The sequence below is a fragment of the Bufo gargarizans genome, chromosome 10 (assembly GCF_014858855.1).
Source record: "Bufo gargarizans isolate SCDJY-AF-19 chromosome 10, ASM1485885v1, whole genome shotgun sequence".
Classification (NCBI taxonomy): domain Eukaryota; kingdom Metazoa; phylum Chordata; class Amphibia; order Anura; family Bufonidae; genus Bufo; species Bufo gargarizans.
This window is the reverse complement of record NC_058089.1, coordinates 98,980,480-99,000,386: the sequence shown is the minus strand read 5'-3', so window position 1 is coordinate 99,000,386 and position 19,907 is coordinate 98,980,480. Positions and strand designations below refer to the sequence as shown.

General features: G+C 44.5%; 1 protein-coding gene across 5 annotated transcripts in view; it reads left to right on the top strand.

The window, feature by feature from the left end:
- NOD2 (nucleotide binding oligomerization domain containing 2) overlaps positions 1-16,481 on the top strand; it is a 32,147-nt gene extending 15,666 nt beyond the window's left edge. For 3 of the 5 annotated variants that reach the window (XM_044270195.1, XM_044270196.1, XM_044270197.1), the window contains 7 exons: positions 1,251-1,334; positions 5,845-5,928; positions 6,012-6,095; positions 6,480-6,563; positions 8,131-8,214; positions 10,196-10,279; positions 16,175-16,481. In XM_044270195.1, the coding sequence (XP_044126130.1) occupies positions 1,251-1,334; positions 5,845-5,928; positions 6,012-6,095; positions 6,480-6,563; positions 8,131-8,214; positions 10,196-10,279; positions 16,175-16,250 (580 nt within the window). In that variant the 3' untranslated portion in view covers positions 16,251-16,481. The remainder of the gene's footprint in view (positions 1-1,250; positions 1,335-5,844; positions 5,929-6,011; positions 6,096-6,479; positions 6,564-8,130; positions 8,215-10,195; positions 10,280-16,174) is intronic. The other 2 variants (XR_006386923.1, XR_006386924.1) reach the window with 2 other exon arrangements.
- The last annotated feature ends 3,426 nt before the right edge of the window (positions 16,482-19,907 follow it).

Sequence of the window (19,907 nt, the reverse complement as noted above, 5' to 3'; positions counted from 1 at the left end):
ATTGAGAAGACTCATGAGCACACATACGTAATGGAGAAGAGCGCAGGAAAAGTTCTCTGAATGGATTCCATGGCTGACATGTAGGAACTATTCGTGTATTAGTTTACTTAAAAAGGACCTGCCACCACTCCTAACATGCCTGTGGCTACTTGCAGTTATTGGGGTGTCCCTGCACAGTCTGGCACTGGCAGCACTGATTGGATAGTGTCAGACTGTGCAGAAACAGGCACTCCAACTGGTAACACCCAGCTGGACCTTCATTACAAACTGCTAATAATTCATTCATAACTTATAGCAGTAATAATAAAGGAATAACACATCACAAAGCCATAAGAATGGATGCTCCAGAATTGTTATTACATGGGGAATAACAATTCTGGATGCTCCGCCGTGTGCAGCGTGGACAGCAGACAGACGGGCCGGGAGTGACTCTGTAAGGTCCTGGTAGGTTGCCACAGGGATCTGGAGCCATTTTGACTGCAATGGGGGTTCATGGAGAAGGATGCATAGAGCGAACACCATGATCGAGGTGGTCCCCCAGATGCTCAATTGGGTTGAAGTCCAGGGTATTAGGGGGCCAGGGTAGTACTTGAAAGTCCTGGTCGTGTTCTTCCAACCAATGTCAGACATTTCTAGCCGTTTGACATGCCGCATTGTCCTGCTGAAAGATCCCATCTGCCCCAGGGAGGACAATCAGCGTGTATCGGTGTACTGCAGGGATGGATTCATGCCCAAATCAGTTGAAAGTGGCTTCCACATGGATGAATGGCCCAGAGAATGTCACAAAAACATTGCCTAGACCATAACGCTGCCACCACCAGCTTGTGTTCTCCCAGCAATGGCTGCAGGGCGTTTCTTCTCTGATGTCCCTCACTGGACACGCCAACGTCCATCCATTCAATGAAGCAGAAAATGTGACTTATTGAAGAAGGTAACCCTTTACCAATCAGCGGAGGTCCAATTCCAATACTGCTGTGAAAATTAAAGCCTTTTCTGCAGATGCAACTTCGTTATCGGATGTTGTCTTTGGTTGGATTCGAACCCAGGACCCCAGTGCTTCAAGGCAACCATGTTAACCACTGAGTCACCGTACTGCCCATATAGGAACATTATATAACAGAATATCTTTGTTTTGTTTTTTTAGGCTTTTTTTATGTTAGACAAACTTATTATATGTTGACCAAACATGGTGTGAACAAAGCTGAACCCCTCTGCTTCATTCTATTAATGGAGAGTTCTAAACGTTCTAGGTTATTCAACAACAGACTGACGGATGAATCCATGAATTCCATCGCTCGTGTGTTAAAGCACAAGCAAAACTTTCTGTCCTTAAGGTAAAGAACAAAGACAGTAAGAAACACATAATCTCTCCGTGCGAGCTGTAAACCTCCCCACATCAGTACCAAATACCAACCAGAGGTGCGGAATCATAAACTGTAACTTTTACTAGTAAACACATAAAAAGAATACAACAGTACACAAATACAAAGGTTAACAATGCTAGCTTAAAAACACGACCCAAGCAAGAACCCCGAAGGCACCTATAGTTCAAATGTATTGGAACTATTACTGCCTTCAATGTTTATAGTGTTTACTAGTAAAAGTTACATTTTTGGATTCCACACCTCTAGTAGATATTCAATACTTAAAGGCCATGTACATCTTTGGGGATATTTTTTGTATTATTGCCTTGTACTCATTTTCAGCTAAAAATTTTATTTTCAATTGGTCTTCAAAAAAAAAAAAAAGGCGTCTTTTTTTCTGTACAGAGCTGAGATGTACAGCCCAGGAGCTGACGGACTCCTTATCTCCGCTCTCTGAACTTATAAACACTCATTATAGCTCAGTTTTTATCTTATGGATAAGAATGTGGCTTAAAAAGGTGTTTATGACCTCTCAGTAGTTTAAAGATAAGGTTTATTAGATAAAAGTGAAAGTACCAGTCACACAGCTAAAAAACTGTTTACCCTTTGTGACAGAACAGCTCAATATTTGTAATGAAGGCCAATTGAAAAAAATATTGTTAGTCAAAAATGAGTAACAAAATTGTCTTCAAAGGTGTACATAGCCTTTAAAGATTTCCATAATGATGACCGTTCAGTATCGGATCGGTAGGGTCTGATTCCGCGCACTCCTGTCGGTCACCGGTTTGAAGAGGCTGCAGCCCTCTGGTGAGCGCTGCATCCTGTTTATAGGCCAGTGACGTCATGCTCATCGGTCACATGGTCTAGGAGCAGCTCAGTCCCATTCACTTTAATGGGGCTGAGCAGCGATGCCAAACACAGCCTTTATGCAGTTGATGGCGCAGTGCTTGGTAAGCTGTGAGAAGGCTGCAGCGCTCAACGGAGTGCCGTGGCCTCCTTAAACAGCATTTTGGCTGGGTACTCGGAGTCATACCCTAACAACAGCAAAGGACTGGCTGGGGGATGGATCCTGAGAATAATTTTCTCTGTTAGGCCCAAGGATCCTCAGTGCGACTGTGCCTACCGGTCAGATACTAATGACCTATTCTGAGGCTAGGTCATCAGTATCAAACACTCGGACAACCCTTTTAAATGGTCACTCTCATTTCACATAAACTTTTCATAAATCAGTACAACAGGTGAATATAAGGCACTTTGTAATATATCATATGAGAGAAAAATGGCTTGTACTAGCGTTATAAGCTATCCTTTTCTTTCCACCCCTTTATTAAACTAACTTTTTCTCTGATATTTGTGATAAATCTATCTTGTTAAAACCAAGACGTGCTAAGTGTTTACTGAAGGGTTATATTACATCATCCCATAGAGGAGAGGGGAGGGGAGGGGGAGGAAAAGGAGAAAGTGCAGAGAGAAACAAGTAGACAGATGAGACAGATATGATTCAGCAGCTAATACAATAGTAATAAATCTGACCCCAAGTGCTTTATCTATATCTATACTGCACAGTACTTCTGTATAGTGTGCTACAGTTGCAAGAAAAAGTATGTGAACCCTTTGGAATGATATTGATTTCTGCACAAATTGGTCATAAAGTGTGATCTGATCTTCACAGAGTAAACACACTCAAGGAATTCTGTGGTTTATACTGTACACAGATGGGGGATGTATGAATGTCGGCCTGTGGCCCCTCTTCTAGGGACTGATGGCTAACCTAGTGTTGGTCACGTCCATGTAGGGGCCACAGCCTAGTATGAGTACCCAAGTGACAGCTGGAATTGCCTAAACAACGATCCCAGCCAGATGGGATCCTCAGGCTAAATATGCTATCATCACCCCGGTTCTCCCCCAGTTGCTTATATGTATGGCATATATAGTTGCTGTGAAGGGGACGCGATCCTAGCTTTGCTTTGGACTGCTGACTCTCCCTAGCAACAATAGACGTCATCGGCGCCTGTGCTCTGATTGGCGCCGCGGCCGGAGGACATTCCCTTCACTGGGATCTGCCCCCCGCCCCCGGCAACAGCAGACGTCATAGGCACCCGATTTTTCTATTGGCCGCCTTAGAATCCCTCCCCCTGTGGATGTGGGGACTCGGCGCAGGCGCATATGGAATTGGAGCATGCCGGTTTTTGGCGCAATTTCACTTCCTGACTGAGTGCGGTTTTCATATGGTCCCTCCCCCACCAGTAAGTATTATGTTATTTTATGCATAAATGATAAGTTAATGATTTAATTAACTACACCCAGCCACTTGATAGGCTGAATCTTAAACACTTAAGTTATCTCACATGTTGATTTTTGTTGTTCTATTGATGGGAGACACACCCATGGAGTCACTATTTAAAGGCACATGTCACTATATGATCTCATAGCTTGATAAAGACCAGAGATGGTTGAAACGTTGCTATTCCCATGCTGTTGTTACCAATAAAGTAACCAGCTTATTCACCAGAACTGAGGAGTGCTGTGGATTTTCTTCTTTATCTGATCTTCATCTAAGTCACAACAATAGACAATCACAGTCTGCTTAACCTAATAACACACAAAGAATTAAATGTTACCATGTTTTTATTGAACACACCATGTAAACAGTCACAGTGCAGGTGGAAAAAGTATGTGAACCCCTAGACTAATGACATCTCCAAGAGCTAATTGGAGTGAGGTGTCAGCCAACTGAAGTCCAGTCAATGAGATTAGAGGTGCTGGTTACAGCTGCCCTGCCCTATAAAAAACACACACCAGTTCTGGGTTTGCTTTTCATAAGAAGCATTGCCTGATGTGAATGATGCCTCGCACAAAAGAGCTCTCAGAAGACCTACGATTAGGAATTGTTGACTTGCATAAAGCTGGAAAGGGTTATAAAAGTATCTCCAAAAGCCTTGCTGTTCATCAGTCCACGGTAAGACAAATTGTCTATAAATGGAGAAAGTTCGGCACTGCTGCTACTCTCCCTAGGAGTGGCCGTCCTGTAAAGATGACTGCAAGAGCACAGCGCAGACTGCTCAATGAGGTGAAGAAGAATCCTAGAGTGTCAGCTAAAGACTTACAAAAGTCTCTGGCATATGCTAACATCCCTGTTAGTGAATCTACGATACGTAAAACACTAAACAAGAATGGATTTCATGGGAGGATACGACAGAGGAAGCCACTGCTGTCCAAAAAGAATATTGCTGCACGTTTACAGTTTGCACAAGAGCACCTGGATGTTCCACAGCAGTACTGGCAAAATATTCTGTGGACAGATGAAACCAAAGTTGAGTTGTTTGGAAGAAACACACAACACTATGTGTGGAGAAAAAGAGGCACAGCACACCAACATCAAAACCTCATCCCAACTGTGAAGTATGGTGGTGGGGGCATCATGGCTTGGGGCTGCTTTGCTGCGTCAGGGCCTGGACGGATTGCTATCATCGAAGGAAAAATGAATTCCCAAGTTTATCAAGACATTTTTCAGGAGAACTTAAGGCCATCTGTCCACCAGCTGAAGCTCAACAGAAGATGGATGTTGCAACAGGACAACGACCCAAAGCATAGAAGTAAATCAACAACAGAATGGCTTAAACAGAAGAAAATACGCCTTCTGGAGCGGCCCAGTCAGAGTCCTGACCTCAACCCGATTGAGATGCTGCGGCATGACCTCAAGAAAGCGATTCACACCAGACATCCCAAGAATATTGCTGAACTGAAACAGTTCTGTAAAGAGGAATGGTCAAAAATTACCCCTGACCGTTGTGCACGTCTGGTCTGCAACTACAGGAAACGTTTGGTTGAAGTTATTGCTGCCAAAGGAGGTTCAACCAGTTATTAAATCCAAGGGTTCACATACTTTTTCCACCTGCACTGTGAATGTTTACATGGTGTGTTCAATAAAAACATGGTCACATTTAATTCTTTGTGTGTTATTAGGTTAAGCAGACTGTGATTGTCTATTGTTGTGACTTAGATGAAGATCAGATCACATTTTATGACCAATTTGTGCAGAAATCCATATCATTCCAAAGGGTTCACATACTTTTTCTTGCAACTGTATATGATGCTTCTGAGAAATTTGAAATTAATGTGGGAATGTTAGAAATCAGAATTTGCTGTCTCCATGTGTATTCTATGGGAAGATATGATGAGCAGCTAGTCTTCATCCACCAGGTCAGGGACAACAGTATGTAATGCAGTATTTACAATGCACTGGTAGATATGACACCATTTCTTCTCAATGTATTCTATGTCCAATGTGGTACGTCAGCTCAAGGGTCTAGCTATAGAGGTGTGAAGGTAGCATTCTGAGCCCTGGTGCCTAAGGAGAACCAAAAGCCACATCAGTATTATCAATGGCACATGCACTGGGGTCCAGGAGCTTCAGGATACATCTCTACCGCTGCTATAAAAGGCAGAAACCTTAAAAACCCTGTCCATTTTCCCTCAGGCTTGGAAATAACTGTATTACCAATGTTGGTGGACAGATACTAGCAGACGGGCTAAGTGAAAACCAATCAATAAACTATCTGGGGTAAGTGACGACCCATGGCCCATGGGGCTGGCGTTTTCAGGTTAATAATATAATTTACCAGTAATCAAATGTTTCACTTTCAGACTCTGGGGGAATCAGGTTGGCGATATTGGGGCAAAAGCTATCGCCGATGCCCTACAGGATAACAAATCTGTGATATGGCTCAGGTACGTATTATTATATGGTTGTAGATAAGAAGAGGACATTCATGTAAGATCAGTTCACAATATTGTATTCCCAGTAAAAAGAGCAGGGACTGTCATAATGGGACTGTCTTTAAAGGGCATCTGTCAGCAGATTGGTACCTAGGACACTGGCTGACCTGTTACATGTGCGCTTGGCAGCTGTGTTGGTCCTATGTCCATATGTGCCCGCATTGCTAAGAAAAATGATGTTTTACTAAATGCAAATGAGCCTCTAGGGGCAATGGGCGCAGCTCTCTCTGCAATAGCAATGCCCCGATACTGTACACCACGTATAAATAGGTCATGATCATTCTGTAATTCTGCTTCTTTCTAATGTATTGGATGACTTTCTTTTTTTTTTTCCAGCTTGGTGGGCAACAAGATAGGAAGTGTGGGAGGAGAGGCCCTGGCTGGCATGCTGGAGAAGAACACCGTACTGGAGGAACTCTGGTAGGTCTTTTAATACAATCCCATTCCAGCAATGTCCAGAAGCTTCTAAGCTCTACAGAGCCATAGTCTGGCAGCCATAGAAGTCTATGGGTACATACCGTACCGCTGTATGCCTCCGATTTTACATGGACTTAGTGAGTGAGCTATGTCTGTGCCTGGTCATATTATTTCCGGCACCGTGTTCATTGTATACAATTTGTAATGTGTCTGTGTCTTTCTCTACTAAAACTGATATTGGATTTTAGTTATTTTGGATGTGCAGCTTTATTGCGGTTTTCTTTGGTTTTGTTTAGACCTTTCTGGGCTGTGGTCACATGACCATGTCCATGCAGCTCTTCCTTACTTCCTGTGATGTCACGTCCATGGGCCGAGCAGTGATAGGGGAGTGTCTGTGTAACTATTCTGGTGGGAGGAGCTATAAACTAGCTGGGTGTTGTTAGGGGCGGAGCTGTAGATGAAATGCATCATGGGTTTGGTTGAATACAAAAATAGGAAGTTCTACATACAGGATGGAAACAAACCAGAGCGATTAGTTTACATGAAGTCCAAAGTATGAGGAAGATATACATGAGGTTAGACACTGAGCATATTTGTAAAAAATTATAGGAATCCAGGAAAAGCCCTTTAAAGGGTTTTTTACAAGTGTACTTTATTGATGACCTATCCTCTGGATAGGTTACCAGTATCTGATCAGTGGGGGTCCAACACCTGCGACCCCCACCGATTCTCTCCGGTATAGCGGTATAGCCGTTGCGCTTGGTATCTCGCTCAGCCCCATTCACTTCAATGGGTCTGAGCTGTGCCTAGGTCATGTGACCGATGAACACGATGTCACGTGATTGCACCGGTGCCTTCTCAATCAGTGGAGGTTCCGGGTGTTAGACCCCCAACGATCAGAGGATAAGTAATCAGTAAAAAACTGTTGTAAAATCCCTTTAAGACCTTGTCCCTTCGATTACCAGACACAGTGCCGAACATATGGAAGTGGCTGTGCCTGGTATTGCAGCTCAGTTTTATTCGCTTGAATAGGCTTCAGCTGCAGTACCAGGCACAATATATACAAAATATACAACACTTAGGCTAGGGCTACACGGTGACAATAAGTCGCAAGACAAAAAGGGAACAACTACCCTGCGAGATGTGTCGCGCAACACTTTTTGTAATGACAGTCAATGGTGTCGTACTGTGACATACGACATGCTGCGACTTCGACATGACAGTTGCACAAAAATCCAAGTTGGATGAATTTTTTGCGACTGTCGTGGCGCAATTGCAGCATGTCGCATGTCACAGTGCGACACCATTGACTGTCATTAAAAAAAATGGTGCACGACTTTTCAGCGACTTAAAGTTGCGTGGCACATGTTGCATGTAGCCTTAGCCTTGAAAACAATTAATGGGAAATGGTTATTGCCGGAGGGTCACGGCCCCTTCAGTCTGTTGATCGGTGGAAGTACCAGGAATTGGGCTATCAATATCAAAGCCTGGGAAGACCCTTATAAATCCAAGTTAAATAGAAACATTTTCAGTATTTGCAGTTTTTTTGTTTTGTTTTGTTTTTTTGTAGGCTTGATGAAAATTTATTTCAGGATAGTGATGCCATTTTAATTGCAGAGAGTCTCAAGAAAAACCACGCCTTGAAGATATTGAAGTAAGAATTCAGGATACTCATATTAAATCTTTATCTGACTGAATAAAGTCTGTATATGTATGTAACAAAATAAAGATACCCATATACATTACACAGAAACTGGGCTATATGAACAGTCAAAGAATGCATAATACACTATTATCATTCATAATGGCTTCCACCATCCTTCATATATTACTTAAACGGGTCGCTCCGGATCCCTGCACGACCGCCATTGCATCTCCCCGTCGCTTGGATCAAAACATCCGCAGACGGTGGGGAAGGGGGGGTGGGGGGGGGGCGCAACGGTGACCAGCCTTAAGGGGAAATGAACAGAACATAGGGGGTCATTTATTAAGATCTGTGTTTTAGACGCCAGTCTTAATAACCCCTCTTAAGGCTCCCTGGTTATTTAAGGCATCAGCTCCAGCCGGAGAGTGCCTGAGCTTTAGGTTCCCGGATGACCAGTAACCCTGGGTTCACACCTGAGCGTTCTGAAAGGAGCGCTCTGTATGCGCGATTGTACCGGCGTTTACAATCGCGCATACAGAGACAAGCGAACACCCATTGTCGCGCGTTCCCGAAAGTCTATGTACGGGAACGCGCGACAAAACGCCCCAAAGAAGCTCAAGAACTCTTTTGAGCGTAGGGCGTTTTTCAGCGTGTTCAAACGCGCTGTAAAACGCTCAAGTGTGAACCAGGGCCATAGGGAAGCATTGGTTTTCATGTGTTGAGCGTTTTACAGCGCGTTTGAACGCGCTGTAAAACGCTCAGGTGTGAACCCAGCGTTAGCGTGTTTTTAAGTGTGTGTATCCTGCCAGTGTGTCCCTGCACTTTCAAGTCCAAGTTCATGTTTAATTTAACCCAGTCTGTCTACCCTGTCTGTGCTCCAGTCTAGTCCCCAGCCTGCCTGCCAAGTGATTGCCTCATCACAAGTTTGCCCACAAGTCTTTCTTGTGACTGCATTAACTGTGCATTGGTCGGATCTCTAAAAAACAGCATTCTAGTCTTGGTGACTGTTCAGACTATATCAGGTTTTTGTGCGTTCTCTGTATTCTGGGCTTCTGGTGCTTGCACCAGAGTCCCTGACCCCAGTGGGTCAGCTGCTAATTACACCGAAACTATCCCAGGAGGTAGCAGTCTGGTTGCTTCCCTGCAGCGAAGTCCTGATCCCTGTATAAGGGTTAAAGGGTGAATACCAGGGGCACTCCAGAACATCCTTTAGGGTTTAGCCCAAAGCCAAACCAGTTAGTTGGCACAGTGGTTTCACATTCCCTGATCTGTAACAATGGTGCCCTTCTTTCCATCTTTTTAGCTTCAGATCTGCAGATTCCCGGGTCTACTTCTGCCAGACTGTCTGACGCAGACTTGTGTACTTGGTAGTCCAAGACACTTTCTGTTTTTTCAGCCCTGCTCTTGGATTGGCCAGCTCTGCTCACATGGTGAAGGCAACAGAAAGTATCTGGGACTACCAAATGAACAGTAAAGTAAGTCTGAAAAGCACTGCAGCCATCTTGGATGACAGAAGAGAAACCTGGGAACTAGAAGATCTGAGGTGGAGGGTCTCTTTAAAAGGTTGGTAGGCTTTTGTGTGTGCCATTGCTCGGCATAAATGCCCTATTTATGAAGGCCATTTTTGTGGCAAAATGCAATACCAAGTCAGAACTGACCATGTCCATGAACATATGTGCCCTGTTGATAAATGTGGCACACGTTGCACAGGCGAAGTTGGGAACAGTCCCAGTGCCTCTGAAAATTAGGGACAGTCCCTGCAAATTTTAACTGAGTGAAATGGGTGGGGTCGGAGTAAGCCCCTTCCTTAAGTGTCTTGGAGCGTTCCCAGAGGTGAGGTTTATTTGTTCAAAATTTACCACCTGCAAACTTGGGAAGCATGCACAAGGGTGCAAGTATTGATCCTTCAATGTTGTCCTAGTATATAGGACTTCACTGACACAAACTTTGCTCCGCTATTGTAATTTACTTTTGTTTTAATTTATTTTAGACTTTCTAACAATGATTTCAGTAAAACTGGAGTTTCTGCCCTAGCTGAGGCCCTGAAGACCAACAACATTATTACTGCTATCTGGTAAGTACTAAAGCCAAGGAAGGGGTCAGTGAGACGTGTTCCTCAACCTATTAGGACAAAAAGCAGAAGCTCACCGTTTCCTGAGCTCTTTCTTCTATGAGCCCTAAGAACATTTTAGCCTTTATTGCAATGCATCCTGGGAGCTCAAGATGGCCTGATAACCTGCTGATTATGGGCAGGTAGCATTGAAGGAAAACTTGTCTTGCTTATGTAGGTCCATCGTTGACGTAAGGTATGTGTCACCAAGGTTCCTGGCCTTGGTGGAGTAAGAGCCAGTTTTCATGTGTTAGCAGCAATTGCTGTTTGACACCTAGCTATTTAGTATAGCTGTATAGCTGATCAGGGACGGCTCTTACTGGGAGTAGTCAAAGTGCTGGGTGGGTGACTACCCACCACGTTCCAGGCCGGGTCTTGGCAGGCTTATAAAAACCAGACAGCACTGTCAGGTGGTGTGGATTACCTCCCTCTGACAGTGGAGCTCTGGAGATCTATGTGCTGAGGTCTGAAGACCATGTGTCAGGTGAGCAGGCCGCCTTAAAGCCTGCAAGTGGACTTTCTGAGGCTGAGCATTTAGCTGGGTGTGAACTGACACCCAGGATACCAGGTAAACTTTATTTAGTTTTTCTGCGTGTGAACAAGCACCAAGCCTGAAAAGTGACTGTGGTGTTATGGTATAAGTGTGAATAAACACTGAAGAGTGATTTACAACCTGGTCCTTTGCCTCTATACTGCGTCCACTAACCTGCCTACCAGAGCGAATCCCCACACTTATAACTTATGATTTCAGTTGTTAGGCCTGACTTGATGATGTGGACCTAGAGACCCCATATTTTATAGACGCATTCCCTCATTATATCTAAGTTATGGTATGTCATATCATATGGAGGTTGTATGGGTTGTCTGGTTTGGACAAATTAATCATCATTAGAGATGAGCGAATCGAAGTTGACGAAGTGGAATTCGATCCGAATTTCTGGAAAAATTGAATTTGCATCGAATCCGAATTTCCTCACGCTTCGTGATAACGAATCACATTTTTTCCTAAAATTGATGCTGCACGTGTGAGGACATAGAGCAAGGAACTATGGGAAGACGGGATCACCCACAATGCCATGCATGCAGCCAATCAGCAGCCAGCCAGCCCTGTGATGTCCTAGCCTCAGCCATCTTGGATTCTGCCATTTTCCAGTATACTTAGTGCAGGGAGATACGTCAGCAGGCGCTAGGGACAGTTCTAGGAAAGACTTCATTGTGCTAAAAAAAATGATTTAAAAGTGCAGAGAAAGATTATTCAAGGTGTAGGGAAAGGATAGGGGAATCATTCCACAGCATTATGTAGAACAGGCTTCAGTAGGGGAGGTGACAGCCTGGGTAATAGTAACAATCCTATTACACCTTACTGCACTGACTGGGGATCCAAATTGCCATTATACAGCTCTGTAATTCCAGCAAACCGTTCTTGTTATTGGGGTGCAAGTGCTCTGTGATACAGCCATTAACAGGGTTTATTATAAGGAAATATTTATATGTCTTATTTGCCCTTGTGCGGTGCAGTTATATGTTCTAAAGTATTTTTTGGCTTCTAATAGTGGGGAAAAAAGGGCTTATTAGCTGTTGTGTGGTGAAGTGCGAAAATTACAGACCTTTTTGTCATGTATTAGTGGCAAAAGAAAAATATATTTACCATTCAGCGGGCCAGTTATATGTTCTAAAGCCCTTTTTATCATGTATTAGTGGCAAAAGTAAAATATATTTGCCATTCAGCGGTGCAGTTATCGCGAGCAAGCAAATGGAGGATGCAAGTATGAATTTTTTTGTTTTTTACACTATTTCAAGTTAAATCGATTCGCTAACACGAAGCACAAGGAAATTCGGCTTCGAGGCGAATCGAATTTATCCTAAAATTCGGATCGTGGGATTCGATTCGCTCATCTCTAGATATAGCCTTATTAGGGGTTGTTTTTGTGGGACGAGTTGTATTTTTTTATGAAATAATTTAATGGTTTATGCAATTGTATTGAGAAACTGTAGAAAACAAATTTGTTATTGGGATTAAATGGAGAGAAAAAAACGAATTCTGCTGTTTTTGGGTCTCGTTTGTATGGTGTTCCTGATGCAAAGTGACCTGTTAACTTAATGGGGTTGTCCAGGTTCAGAGCTGAACCCGGACATACCCTTATTTTCACCCCGGCAGCCCCCCTGAGCCTAGCATCGGAGCATCTCATGCTCCGATGCGCTCCAGTGCCCTGCGCTAGATCGCGCAGGGCACGGGCTCTTGTGTTTTCAATAACACACTGCCGGGCGGTAACTTCCGCCCAGCAGTGTGTTCGGTGACGTCACCGGCTCTGAGGGGCAGGCTTTAGCTCTGCCCTAGCCGTTTTACTGGCTAGGGCAGAGCCAAATCCCGCCCATCAGTGCCGGTGACGTCACCGGGGTTCCTGTCAGCCCCATAGAGAGCCCGGTACGTCACCGGAACTCAGAAAAATGCCTTTGCCCTGTGCAATTTAGCGCAGGGCAAAGGAGAGCATCGGAGCATGAACCGGGGTGAAAATGGAGGGATGTCCAGGTTCAGCTCTGAACCTGGACAACCCCTTTAATTTAGTAGGTCAGTACAATTATGGCTATACCAGCTTTATGTAGTTTGTTATGTTTTACTACTTTAAAAAAATGAACTTTACTTTGAAAAATTACTTTGTGTCCCCATATCCTGACACCTATTCATTATTTATTTTTTTCTAAAGATATAACAGTATGAAGGCTGGATTTTTACTAGGTGAACTGTAGCTTTTATCGATTCCCTTTTTGTGTACATGTATACATTACTCATCAGGGGAGTAACAAGTAACCATGGGGACCAATAGTAAAACTTGGTATGGACTCCCACTTTACCATGACAATTTCCATCAACAAGTTCAGAAAAGCTCATAATTGGTCTACCTAACCTACAGGAATAACATACACAGTGATGTCACAGCACAGGGATAATGTACACAGTGATGTCACAGCACAGGGATAATGTACACAGTGATGCCACAGTACAGGGATAATGTACACAGTGATGTCACAGTACAGGGATAATGTACACAGTGATGTCACAGTACAGGGATAATGTACACTGTGATGTCACAGTACAGGGATAATGTACACAGTGATGTCACAGTACAGGGATAATGTACACTGTGATGTCACAGTACAGGGATAATGTACACAGTGATGTCACAGCACAGGGATAATGTACACAGTGATGCCACAGCACAGGGATAATGTACACAGTGATGCCACAGCACAGGGATAATGTACACAGTGATGTGACAGAACAGGAATAAGGTACGTAGTGAAGTCACAGTACAGGAATAAGGTACGCAGTGATGTCACAGTACAGGGATAATGTACACACTCATGTCACAGAACAGGAAAAAGGTACGCATTGATGTCACAGAACAGGACTAAGGAATGCAGTGATGTCACTGTACAGGGATAATGTACACAGTGATGTCGCAGAACAGGAATAAGGTACACAGTGATGTCACAGTACAGGGATAATGTACACAGTAATGTCACAGTACAGGAATAAGGTAAGCAGTGATGTCACAGTACAGGAATCACGTACACAGTGATGTCACAGAACAGGAGTAAGGTACGCAGTGAAGTCACAGAACAGGAATAAGGTACACAGTGATGTCACAGTACAGGGATAAGGTAAGCAGTGATGTCACAGTACAGGAATCACGTACACAGTGATGCCACAGCACAAGGAGAATGTACACACTGATGTCACAGTACAGGAATAAGGTACACAGTGATGTCACAGTACAGGAATCACGTACACAGTGATGTCACAGTACAGGGATGAGGTAAGCAGTGATGTCACAGTACAGGAATCACGTACACAGTGATGTCACAGAACAGGAGTAAGGTACACAGTGATGTCACAGCACAAGGATAATGTACACACTGATGTCACAGTAAAGAGATAATGTACATGATGTCACAGAACAGGAATAAGGTACGCACTGATGTCACAATAAAAGGAGGGTGCACGCAATGATGCAATAATGGCAGGATAATGTGCACAGTGAAACCAGCACTCGTATCTGTCCTGTACACTTTCTGTGATTTTATGATCCACTACTGATTTTGGCTTCCAAAATTGCATGCAGAAACCTGACCGTGTGGCCGTGTCCTTAGTCCTGCAGATATGGCTGTCAGTCACTGATAGGACCCCCCACAAGACTCCTCAGAATAGAAGGTTTAAATACATAAATTACAAGTTATACTGAATCTTTTCCCATAAGACTATCTATCAGTCTGCTCAGCTTCTCCTCTATAACATAGTGTTATGGTGACAGGTTCCCTCTAATAAATAAAGGACGGGTGGTCAACAACCATGTCTGTCTGCCCCACTGAAGCAAGGTCATCCATAGGCATAGTCAGGGGTGCACCTAGCCTTTCTGCTGCCTGAGGCGAAAACTGAAACGGCGCCCCAACCCCCCAATGCCAATTTTTTAACCTAACCCCTTCCCTCCAGCCCTGCTGTTAAAGATGCAGCACGCCAGACCTGCAGGGTATTGCGATAGTGAGGTCACGGTTATGGGCAATCGAGGGTTACTCACTTTTCTGAGGAGAACCCTGGGCAGGCATGCGGCAGTGAAGGAGAGGTAGACACGGTTCCTCTGGGGCACACTCTGTATGGAGGGACCAGGCCTGATGGTGGATGAGGTGCCCTGGATGTTGCAGGTATTTTGAGTGCCTGAGGCAAGGTCCCTTTAAGGATCGTGACGCCAGTGCCTGTAACGGTGGCACACCGATTTGCAGGAGGATTAATAGAGTACACAGATGGTAAACCAAACGTTGCTTTACTTTGGAAGAACAGTCCAACTTTGTACAGGCAGTTACAGTTGATGATGATGAAGCACAAATGCCCAGCAGATTCACTTCACAATATGGCAGGCATAAATCTTGCAAGTTACTTGGAGGGCAAACGGTTAATGCTCTGCAGTACAATGCTGCTCTATCCCCTCAGCTATTATAGCCGGCTGGATCCCAAGGCCCGGATGCCTAATTGCTGGCTTGAATCCTTGGTGTGTAAATCTTCCTCCAGTATTGACCCTTGCTTTATATTTAAGTACCTCTGCCCCTCAGCTTGCTTCTCCCAGGAGGTCCGTCCCTACTACTGGGGTGTCTCATCTGTGTTTGCTGGATTACTGGTCTCCAGGCAGGCTGTACTCCTTCTAGCGTCCTGGTGCAGCTAGGAACCAGGACTATCCAGCTGCATGTCAGGAGGAGGCCCTCAGCATATCTCGGGCTGGTGCCTTCTCACTTCTGTCTCCACAGACTCTTGACTATGACCTAACCCCTCCCTGTCTGGGCCTGGACATTTATACCAGGGGCTCCCTATCTCCCTCTAGTGTCTAGGATGCTACACTACACCCAAATAGGCCTGCTATGCATGTCACAGGGGAAACAAACACATGTAATAACACATAGAAAAATACATTAAATGCATAGTTAAATATAATATCACTGTCCCTTGTGAGCAGAAGTAACACGGGACCCAATTAACCCTTGTGTAGTGCCCACTCCTACCTAGTGGGACACTACAAAGACATACTTGGAAAACATTACATACAGAGCTACAAAACATATAGGGTAATACCGCGCCACGTACTGTGCCCACTGTGCTTCCCAATACCATACTGCAGAAACAGATAATACCCCTTCTGCTGCCCCCCTCTTGGTGCTGCCTGAGGCAATCGCCTCACCTTGCCCCATTGGTGGTGCACCCCTGGGCATAGTCTTGCAGGACAGGTGGCACTGGTTTTAAAAACTGATGATGCCAATAATGCATTGAATTTATCAACCAATGATTATCTCTTTGTTCTCCTGACACCCTAGGCTCAAAGGAACCAAGCTCACCGTAGAAGAAAAGGAAGCATTTGGACAGTTCGATCGACTATTTGTTGAAGGATGATCTAAAACCCGATTATCTAAAACCAAATCATCTAAAAGCCAATCATCTAAAACACGGTCCATTTTCACTGACCCAGAACATGTAGAACAGAGAAGACGCACAGACGGCTGCTTTGCCCCTCGTCCATTCTTTACCCTGCAGCTCAACCACAGTCGCACCAGGATCTGAGGAAATGAGGAGCTGATTCCGATTACACCAAGAATACAATAAAAGCAGCTGTCCTGCAAATTACTTTGGGTTCTGTGGCGAAATTCTTGGGATAAACCTCTTGGTTGTTACAGAAGGTAGACCTGGAGACTAAGGCTCTATTCACACGACCGTGTCCGTTTTGCGTGCCTCAAACCGCAGATCCGCAAAAAACAGACACGGCCGTGTGCAGTCTGCATTTTCCCCATCCACAGATCCCACCCTATGTTATAAATGCCCGTTCCTGTCCGCAAAACAGACAAGAACAGGACATGTTCTATTTTATGCGGGGCCATGGAACAGATATACGGATGTGGACAGCACACGGTGTGCTAGCCGCATCTTTAGCGGCGCCAATAAAAAGAACGGATCCGCATCCGATCCTTGAAAAAATTCGGACTGGATGCGGACCAAAAATACGGTCGTGTGAATGGATCCTTATTGAGAAGTGCTGAAATGTAGATTCTAAAACAAATTAAAATATTTTTAAAGGGATTGGCGGGGATTTTACTACTGATGGTCAATCCTCAGGACAGGCCATCCATAACTGATCAGCGAGGATCCAACAACCCGCACCCCCACTGATCTGCTGTTCTGAAGTAGCTTTGGTGCTGGAGGTAGGTGTCAAAATAACACAATGGACCAAGCTGCAACAGGGGTGCGAAATGTTGAACCCCCGATGGTCAGATATTGATAGCCTGTCCCGAGTGCAATAAGGGTTCATATTGCAATCCATGCACTTCCCCCCATTGTATGCATGAGGCGGACATCAAGCACTTGTGCTATGTGATCTGCATTAAAGGGGTTATCCAAGACTATAAAATGCCCCCCATATGCCGTGCCCCTTACAATAAATATACTTACCTGGCTTCCCGCTCCCCACACTGCCGCTGCAGCTTCCGATGTCGGGGGAGCAGCCAATGGCAGGCGGGGACAAGCCTCCCTAGTGTCACCCGCGATGTTAAGGAGGCTCGTCCTCATCACCGCCTGCCATTGGCTGCTCCCCCCAAAACCAGATGTTTTCATCCGCAAACAGGGAGAAGCAGCAGCGGTGGTGCGGGGACCCGGGTAAGTATATTCAATGTGAGGAGCCCGGCATATGGGGGAGCATTTTATAGTCTTGGATAACCCCTTTAAGAAGCTTTGAATATGAATTCATATAAATCTGGCTTTGTAAATACGGTATGTATATATATATATATTTATATATATAGTAGGGATTTCCCAAATGGTAGCCTTTGGATAAATACACAGTAGCCTTTTAGTGGTGGAAATCAAAGTAATAAATGTCTTTTATTGTTGGCACACCACAATTCAACAGGCGACAGCTTACTTCAGCCGACACTTAAAGAAAAAGCAATTCAGTCCCGAATCTGAACAAATCACATAGGAAGGATTAGGGCACAGTACCGTACTCCCCACGGAGTGGATGGGGACCTTGTTTTGTCCTTTGTCTCCCAGCAGAGATCCTCTGGTTTTCACTCGGCTCCAAAAACACACAGCTACACAGAGCTCCACCCGTCAAAACCCGACCTGGACCATGGGGAGTAGCCACCTGCCCAGAACTATGGCTACTCCCAGTAAGAGCCGTCCTGGATTAGCTTTTCACAGCTATGCTAACTACCAAAGTGTCCATCAGCAACTGCTGCGGACATATGCACTACTGGCTCCTACTTTCTGGCCTCGGTGAGACATATCTTCGGAACTGCCTGCTCCCGGTGACCGCATGTGTTTCAGAGCGACTCGCGGCGCAGGCACAGGTAAGGACTTACCTCTGCATCGCCGGGCTTGGGAATAAAGATGGCACATCGCATGTGTTTGTCGGCGAACACTGCGAACTGGCCATCACTGATGAGCAGTTCCTTTCCTTCTCCATACTCTTCTCTTCCTATCACTAGTACAAGTTGATCTTGGTCTCATCTGTCCATAGGATGTTGTTCCAGAACTGTGAAGGCTTTTTTAGATGTCGTTTGGCAAACTCTAATCTGGCCTTCCTGTTTTTTAAGCTCACCAATGGTTTACATCTTGTGGTGAACCATCTGTATTCACTCTGGTGAAGTCTTCTCTTGATTGTTGACTTTGACACACATACACCTACCTCCTGGAGAGTGTTCTTGATCTGGCCAACTGTTGTGAAGGGTGTTTTCTTCACCAGGGAAAGAATTCTTTGGTCATCCACCACAGTTGTTTTCCGTGATCTTTCGGGTCTTTTGGTGTTGCTGAGCTCACCAGTGCGTTTTTTTGGCCAGGCCTGATGTTTTTGCTATCTCTCTGATGGGTTTGTTTTTTTTCTTCAGCCTAATGATGGCTTGCTTCACTGATAGTGACAGCTCTTTGGATCTCATCTTGAGAGTTGACAGCAACAGATTCCAAATGCAAATAGAACACTTGAAATGAACTCTGGACCTTTTATCTGCTCATTGTAATTGGGATAATGAGGGAATAACACACACCTGGCCATGGAACAGCTGAGAAGCCAATTGTCCCATTATTTTTGGTTGCTTAACAAGTAGGAGGCACATATGCAAACTGTTGTAATTCCTGCACCGTTCACCTGATGTGGATGTAAATACCCTCAAATTAAAGCTGACAGTCTGCAGGTAAAGCTGACAGTCTGCAGGTAAAGCACATCTTGTTTGTTTCATTTACAATCCATTGTGGTGGTGTATAGAGCCAAACATGTTACAATTGTGTCAATGTCCCAATATTTATGGACCTGACTGTATATAGTGACACAGTGAAGGGTACTGTCTGGGAAAACAGGTATTTTCCTCCCAGCGTGTGCTGCTGGACTGATTGGCAGCCCGGTGGGGTCAAACACTGGACTGGATCTCAGGCGCCGGCCCGGGATTTTGGAAACACCTAGCTGCCTTTAAAAGACAGCTGGGATCAGCAGAGGGGATCTCTCTGTGTTGGGATCTGAGGCTTGTGCCAAGTTGAAGTGCTGAGACCCGGGTGTAGGGGAAACAGGCCTCCTAAAGCCTGCTTATGGATGTGACGAGGCAGAACTGCCAGCAGGGTGTGAACTAACACCCAGGAGATAAGGTGACTTTCTTGCTTTATGAACTTTTTGTGTGTGTGAACAAACACCAAGACAGCAAAGTGACTTGTGTTTTGTGCTATACCTTATGTGTGAATAAACACTGAAGTTTTGCTTTACAAACAGTTTTTTGCCTCTGTACTGCGACTGCTTGTCCTGTTTACCAGAGCGAATCCCTACAATATATATATTTTAATATATATTTTTTTTATTTCCCTTATTGATATCTATGGGAAAACCACATCAACCACAGAAGCTGCTTGTAAACACTGACTTGCAGTATTTTTTATGGTACTGCAATGTGGTTTCCATTTTGGACCATTTTGTTCTAGAATAATTTTTCTTGCTCGTTCTTCTTGTTCTCAGTTGTCCAGTTTAAAAAAAAAATACATCTATATCCTAATTGTAAATTCTGAGTTAAAGTTTTTTTT